The sequence below is a fragment of the Onychostoma macrolepis genome, chromosome 01, assembly GCF_012432095.1.
Source record: "Onychostoma macrolepis isolate SWU-2019 chromosome 01, ASM1243209v1, whole genome shotgun sequence".
NCBI lineage: Eukaryota > Metazoa > Chordata > Actinopteri > Cypriniformes > Cyprinidae > Onychostoma > Onychostoma macrolepis.
Genome location: NC_081155.1, coordinates 27,326,206 through 27,334,216, shown reverse-complemented (window position 1 = coordinate 27,334,216; position 8,011 = coordinate 27,326,206). Strand labels below are relative to the sequence as shown.

The following is an 8,011-nucleotide window of genomic DNA, read 5'->3' as shown; positions in this document are numbered from 1 at the left end:
CTTGGACAAAAAACCCCACTATGCTAATGAATACTACTTAATGGAATTGATTTGATTTAACACAAAATTAAGTTGGTATTATCATTTTTAATGAGTGGATTAATTAAAATAATTTAATTAAATCTGATTGTAGGTATAACAGACATAGACATCAAAGATGAATTACAAACTCCTTTTATTGCCAACAAGGTCACAAAAATAGCATTTATTAGAATTATCAATGTGAACATTCACTATTCTTTACCAACAGAACTGCATCTTTTTTTCCAATTACATTAAGGCATATCAATTCAAAAAGTGCAAATTTGTCTCTTTTTAGGCACAAACTGTTCAAAATACACAATGCAGTTGCATTGTTTAAAATAAAATAAATATAAAAAACAAGGTTTCCATGTTTTCAAAACAAAAGAAAGTGTGACTTTTTCGGCAACATTGAACCACAGAAAAGATTACACTAATAATCTCATTTTAAAACAGCCTATAGATTTTATCAACTGGACTTAGTTAAACGAATAACAATCTCACCTCAAAACATTGTAGATTTGAACAACTGGAATTTAGTTAAACGAATAACATTCTCAGTTTAAAACAGCAGTGCAAACTTTTGCAATTGGACTTAAAATAAGCTTGATGCTTCAAATCTGTTTTAAGACAGCAGTTTAGATCTGAGGGACTGGACTCTGTTTGACAGCTTTGAAGCATCCAGCTCCAGGAGAAGTTTCTGAAATACCTCAAAGGTATACTTTAGATGCTTGGGATAATGGAGATTCAATGCATAGGTCAAACCAAGAAGGACACAGCAAGCCCTGGGAACACCTTCAAGGCCTTTGAGGACTTTCACGCCCTCGATAACAATTCCAGTGTCCTTTGGACTGTCACTTGAAGCTCCTGTCCTGGTCACAATTACTGCCATCACAAGCGGTTCAATTCCTGTCAGTTCTTCATTGTCCTGCAACCATAAACAGCAGTGAGACCCAAAACCTAAGAAATACTGATCAAAAGAGAAAATCTGAAACTCTATTTGTATCTTACAATACTGATCAAACAAGTTAAGTCCAATCAACAATATTATGGTTAAGTAACCAACAATAATTGATTTAAATTCACACATCTGGTATATTAAAATTAAGATGGCATACGTTGAATTCTTTGATGAGATCTCCTGCATGTTCCCCAAGGAATTCAGTCATGCAGCGGATGACCACCTCTCTTTTCATATCAACAGAACAATGCTCATCCTAAAAGAAATAAATAAATTAATGATATCTCCTCCTTGGTTTCTTTAATTTAGTGGTGTAAAATAGTGGTGCAATAATGTCAATAGGTGATTGTGAAATCTGCTTGCAAAGTGTGCATGGAATCTGTTCTGCACAATCCTCTTGTTTGTTAACATTCTTTAGTTTGAATCAGGCTTGAATTTGTTTGAAATTGATGCCATCCTTAATATTTAAATGTGACTAGAGCTTGCTGTTATGGTAAGGGACGTGACATTTACCGAACATGCTCTAATCCAGTGGTTCCCAACCACATTCCTGGAGGCCCCCCAGCAGTGCACATTTTGAATGTCTCCTCAATCAAACACACCTGATTCAGTTCATCAGCTCATTAGTAGCAACTCCAAGACCTGATGTGGGTGTGTCAGACAAAGGAGACATGCAAATTGTACACTGTTGTGGGGCCTCCAGGAACGTGCTTGGGAACCACTGCTCTAAACAGTCGCAACACACTGGGCCAGCTAACCAATCAAAATCAACCAAAACTAAACAGCGCCTTTTAGATATGTAAAATATGTGTAAAATAATGCTTTTTGGATCCCTTTAAATTTACTGAAGAAAACAAGATTGAAGGGTTAATTCACGCAAAAATGACATTTCTATCATTAAGTACTCACCCACGTCGTCCCAATTTTCGTTGCAGAGCTTCAGTGTTTACGTCCGAATGGTAGCTCAGTATTGGAGCCGGCCAATATTGAGCCCATGTTCAGACATAAACACTGAAGCTCTGCAACGAAAATAGCATAGCATATGACAGGAGACAGGAATTTGTTGAATAAAGTCATTATTTTTGTTTTGTTTTTGCGCATAAAAAGTATTCTTGTCGCTTCATAATATTAAGGTTGAACGACTATAGTCACGTCAATGGTTTTAACAATGTCTTTAGTACCTTTCTGGACCTTAAAAGGTGCAATGTCGTTGCTGCCTATGTGTGGATCAGATACCCTTGGATTTCATTAAAAATATCTTAATTTGTGTTCTGAAGACAAATGAAGGTCTCACGGGTTTGGGACGACAAGAGGGTGAGTACTTAACAGAAATTGAATTTTTGGGTGAACTAACCCTTTAACAGATTCCACGCAGCCTTACATAGAATAACTTGGAAAACAAATGGCTTACATGCTTCATTATAAACTTTACCTTCAGTAGTTCCATCTCCGTTTTCAGTCTTTGTCCAAGTACTCCTCCTTTGGCACGAAACAGTGTCAGCAGCTTGGGAGTGTGAAGATCCAATGAGGACATAAATTTAGGTTCCAGCTGCACGGTGGTTATTCTTTGAAATTCTGCAGTCACCTGAAATATGGAATGACAAATTAATTTAAGAAACAGTTTACAGAACAGACTTTAGATACATTATGTCTCTAAACATATAGCAACTCACTTGAGAAGGTTGAAACAGGGCTGGCCATCGTTCCTTTATATCTTGCACACTTGGACATTGATTAATGATTTCATGTCGTCTGTGTGCAAATGTTTTGTTCATCTTTTCCTTTATAATCTCTTCATTGTTCTTTTTTTTTAATTCTGAGACCAGCTCTTCTCTCTCTTTTTCCAAAGTCTTCTCATCTTCACCCACTGGGTAAGAAGGGAGGTAGTTGACTTCAGCTCTTCTTGGCTTTTTAACATTTTTTGCAGACTTTCTGTCATCTGGGTGTTTGTGTTTTAGAGCATTGCATGTGACCTCAGGAATGCCAAAACCTCTGAGTTTTGTACGGTAGTTAGCCATTTTGTATTTAATGCTCATCTGCCATGCATAAAGGCCTGAAAAGCTCCCTTGATCTGTCAGACATGGGTGTGCCTTTATAAGGGCTTCAGCTGCGGAAATAATCTGAAGGGAGGACGGATATGCAGTGTACGTGAAAATGGCCTGAGCTAGCTTTTCAAGTATGTCTGACTTGACATTTGGGGTAGTTAGCACTGTCCCATCTTTTCTGTAAATTTCATTGGCTCTTTCAAGAACCATTTCAGTCTCAACAGAGAACTGTGGAATGATGAATTCTTTTGGCCAGGGCTTCCTTTCTGGGCTGCTGCTTGGTGACAGGATGACCGTGCTTGCAGAGGAGTCTGTTGTGTCAGAGAAGTCCTGTATGGTAGTACACGTGGAGGTGGTCGTATCAAGGCACTGCTCTGTGATATCACCGCTTCGTTGGGTGAAAACAAAGTAAGAACTACTGGTGCGACAGTCACAACCTTTTGGTGGATTTGTGCTGAATTTGAGTTGTGGAGTGAAGAGTAAAAAAATCCTCAAAATCTGAATCCATATACTGAAGACTGATATCATCTGTAATATTTAAAGCCTGCTTGACAGCTGAGTGCAACTCCTCCAAGGACTCTGGTATTCCAGATGGCAATGTTATCTTCTCTATCCTGTGGTCAAAGATTACCCTGAGGGCTGCTGAATCCATGATTGGTTACCTGAAGAAACAAGAAAAACAAGTCACTGACACTCATATAATGCTGTGTTGGTGATTGAAATTTAAATAAGAGTTGTCTTGGACAACTGCAGTTATAAAGCAACTCACTATTATGCTAAACTGCAACAAATGTGTCTTTTCAGTGTAACCATGCGCTTTCCCTCCACAGTATAAGATGCCAGTGGATAGTGATCTTGAAGGCTATGGTGATGAACAAAAATCAATTCCCCACTGCTTTCTAACAGAAAAGACCTAAAATGCTCCAGGTACCAGGCACTGAGTTTCTTCACAATGAAGTAGAGATTGGTTTCCAAAATCACTGTCTGTAAAATCTCTACAAAATCAGGGAGTCCTCCAGTGGAACCATATGGCATGATCATTCCAGCAGAATACCGTGTCCCATAGTAAGTTACAGCATTTGACAACTGTATGCTGGTTAGTTGAGGAACAGTTCCTTAACTGACTCTTGGATTCTACCATCTAGAACTTCCAGAGGCACGGATGACACTTTGCTGACACTTAGGGCAGACATACTGGTATTTCTCTGCCAATGGTAGGCCATCATCATCTGATGCTTTGTTGAAAGTGACAACAAAACATTCTTGAAGTTACCTGTGAACCTGACTACTCGTTTAAAGAACCTATGTTTGGCCTCGAAGCGCATAGTCCATACATTAACTAGAGGACCAAAGGCTTCTATCAGAGCAGGGTAGTGCTCCAGATAGTGGTGTTTTGGTGTCAGTTTCAGGTTAGGGAAAACTTCTTGCAATCTCTGACGGTGCTCTGAAATTTTGAAATCAAGATAAGCTAGACTTTCACACGTGTGGATAGGAGTCAATGTGAGCTCTACAATGTCTTTCAATGTCATAAGTATTTGCCATGCTGGGTCATCACAGGAATCCTTGATCCAATAAGCAGTGGGAATGACCTTATGAGTGCCCAATTCTCATGAGCGTTTCCTCCTATGCTACAACGACTTGCAAAATTTTCTGGGATGGGTTGGGGACGGTCGACAACATCTGAAAACTTGAAGGGAAATTTCTTTATCAGGTCATTTAGCTCTGACAGTGTCAGATACCTATTGTTAATGAAAACAGAAAGGCAACGTGCTAATTCTGAAGGAACTATGCCTTCAAAAAGTCATGGAGTAAGTCAGGAGGATATCCTGTAACAAAATGAAAGTGATTCAGCTTTTCTGTCAATGGACAAGCTGTCTTGACACCATAACAATGTAGTAATGTGGGATTTTCTTTTATAGTCTTGACATGCAATTCATGGTCTTCTTTTGTTCTCTTTTGAAATTCTCGTCCCTGCTTTTGACAGTATTCAGAATGTGGTCCCAGGCAGAACCTGCAAATGTAAGGACCAGTAAAACTTTCGACAAGTCCACCAAGAAAATGCGCAGCGAGATTGTCAGCTGCAACACAATATACGGTTCCTTTAATGTTTTTTCCAGCACTGGGCACAAAAACTCCTTCCTGTTCTAAGACAGAAAGTTCTTTCAGAAGTGGCTCTAAAATAGCTTCATAACCAAATCTTTTAACATCCACGGCTTTGCAGAGAATGCTTAAATGTATCGCAGTTAGTGTGGAGCGCACTTCAGGTGGTGCATTTGCAAGTGCCCAGTACACTCCCGTAATCTTATGTTTCTTTCGTGACGTCCCTAACGGGTTGCAAACTTCAAAATCGTCAATATAAAGAATTAAAGAAATTCGTGGTTCTTCAGAGAAAAATTCATTGTTCTTGAAATGTGTGCCATTCTGATATGATTCATACTGAGTGGATGTGCAGGGCAGTATTTTCAAAACAGCATCTGCTAAATATTTTTTGGCCAATATATGCTGTAATGTCTGAAGAAGGGGCACATATTGAAAGCTTAGCTTTTCGTGTGAGTTGAGAATGTATTCCACAGGCTCTACAATATCAAAGTGTTCCTTTAAATATTTTTTTCTCTTAAATGAAGAACCAAAGGGCCCATTTACTCCTAGTGCACTGCTTAAAGGGTGCGACTTGCACAGTTCTTCCACCAATTCAGTAACTACATCCTCCTCAACAGCACAGCTGTACTTCTCTAAACTTCTATGAACAACTTGTTGGATAACGGGAGCAGAAGCGGTGCAAATGAAATTAAGCTCTTCTACCAGCTCGTCAATGCATTTACTAGAAACATTGTAAACACTTTCCAACTTTAAAAGAAGTGAACCAATTGTTCTAATAATTTCTTTTGAGCTCTCTGTTGATTGGTTTGGTCCGGTGTCTTCACAAGTCTGGTCACTCACGATCAAATCAGTTTCATTTGGTAAAGTTTGATGTTTCCCAATTACATCTGGCTTGAAGTCCTCAAGTGAATGAGGGTTGTGCTTACGGCTTTTGTGAGTAAAAAATGTCCCATATATATTTGTCTTAAATGCACATCCAATAAACACACACTCTGTGGTTTCGTGACTCTTCAAATGATTTCCAAGATGTTGAAAATATTCCTTTTCATTGGTATATATACTTGAGCAAAGCACACACTTAAGAGAGAGGATTACTTCTGGCTTCCTATCTTCATCTTGTGTATGATACCTTGACAGATGTGTGCGGAGAGCAGTCCACGTTTTAAAGGAGCATGGACAATCCAAATGAAGACACGCCACTGAGGTTCCAGATGGCCAATGTTGTAGTCTGTAATGCTGTAAGAGGTCACCTCTCGTTGTTGCGTTATACCTGCACACTTTACAGCTCCATTTCATTGCACCTATTAAAAAAGACACGAGTACATTTCACATTTTAATGGATACTGGAAAACATATACAGCCTAGGTAAGTATTAACTTAAAAAATGATTTAAAACTTTAAACTAGTGAAAATATGCACGGTAAAATTATATATATATATACACACACACAATGCTTATTTTCACTTCTAGTTTAAAGTATTGATTCATTTTTGAAGTTAATAATTAACTAGACTGCGCAACAAAATACATTTATGTTCAGGGATTATTAATTGTATTACATCAATGTAAGGGATTAAGTGCATGCGAGTGCTGGGAAAGGCATGCACACTATTCAACAGCAGCGCTAAATAGTTATCCACTTCAGCCATAAATCGGTGTAAAACACGATTTCCCATACTTTATGAGCAACACGTTCAAATGTACGAAGCCAGCACTACATGTGGATAATAGTAACGTTATGCAAATTAGCATTCCCCCCTCCCCTGCATGTGCTGTGCTCCGTACAAATGTGACTCAACGGCCATTTTTAAACATAATGTTGCTCGTTCCCCATTACAATTTACAGTAAAAATAGTAATCTTTAAACATATTGACGAGTTACTTTAATGTATTTAGTTGCCTTATTATTCACGAGCCCTATTAACGTTGCACTACCGTCAATATTTTTAAATGACGTTCACATTACATCATGTAGACAACTTCAACAATTTACAAGTTATTTTTATCATATAAATTAAATCTTCCTTACCTTTGTCAGGAATTTAACGTTGAAAAAGAGCACTGACGAGATTTTCCACAAGGTTGTCATCGGATAACTCCAGTGCAGGCCTCGTGAGCTGAAACTATTCGACTGGTGAATAGTTTTACAGCTGCCCTTTGACATTAAACAGTGTCTTGTATTAAGAACTAAGCAAATAAAAAAATATTGCGCAATCGGAAATCATTTGTCTGCAGCAGCATCTCCATTACATGTGTACCTCCTGTTTGAGAGCTGCTTGCTTAAGCGCACGTTTTAACAGGAAATGCTTGTAAATTGAAAACAACTCATTTGCATTAATTTGGATTCATTCAATAATCTCTCTATTTGGAATTATTCAAAAATAATAACTAAATCTTTAACAACAAAATTTAGTAGATTTTATCCCAGTCATTTTTAAATCATTTTAATGCAAAAAACTGTCGAAAAAACAAGAAATTAATTTTGTTAAATAAAGTTTACATATTAATTTTCATGAAATCTACAAACCCACAGAATTACTTTTTACAGTGTAGCCTGGCTTACACATAACACACTAATACGCTTCTATTATTCAAATCCTTTAAAGGATTGTTAGGCTGCATTAATTAGATCAACCGGAACCGGGAACACTCCCCATAACACACGATGTACTCGTTACATCGTAAGTAGAATGGCATCTACGCTAATATTTGTCTGTTTCTTTCCTAGTCTGTTTCTCAGTCTCTATGTGTTCTCTCAGTCAGATGGTGGATCAGCACCAAGAGATGATGTCTACAGCCCTGATCGTCAGCGGAGACCAGGACACCCAGATGACCCCCAGAGATATATCCCCAGTGAAAACCTCGATTGAATTCAATAAAACT

At 38.1% G+C, this 8,011-nt stretch overlaps 2 protein-coding genes across 2 annotated transcripts; both read right to left on the bottom strand.

Annotated features, from left to right (window-relative positions):
- Nucleotides 1-3,396, bottom strand: LOC131540543 (sterile alpha motif domain-containing protein 3-like). The gene is made up of 4 exons (XM_058775534.1): nt 2,656-3,396; nt 2,415-2,567; nt 1,140-1,238; nt 1-949 (listed from the first exon to the last, which is right to left on the bottom strand). The coding sequence occupies exons 1-4, from the start codon at nt 3,235-3,237 to the stop codon at nt 647-649; spliced, it is 1,137 nt and encodes a 378-aa protein (XP_058631517.1). The 5' UTR covers nt 3,238-3,396; the 3' UTR covers nt 1-646.
- Nucleotides 3,397-4,124: 728 nt separating this feature from the next.
- On the bottom strand, nt 4,125-7,374 carry LOC131543945 (uncharacterized). Its single transcript, XM_058781778.1, has 3 exons — nt 7,158-7,374; nt 5,148-6,428; nt 4,125-4,471 (listed from the first exon to the last, which is right to left on the bottom strand). Exons 2-3 carry the CDS (start codon nt 6,421-6,423, stop codon nt 4,125-4,127), a joined length of 1,623 nt encoding a protein of 540 aa, XP_058637761.1. The 5' UTR covers nt 6,424-6,428; nt 7,158-7,374.
- Nucleotides 7,375-8,011: the final 637 nt, after the last annotated feature.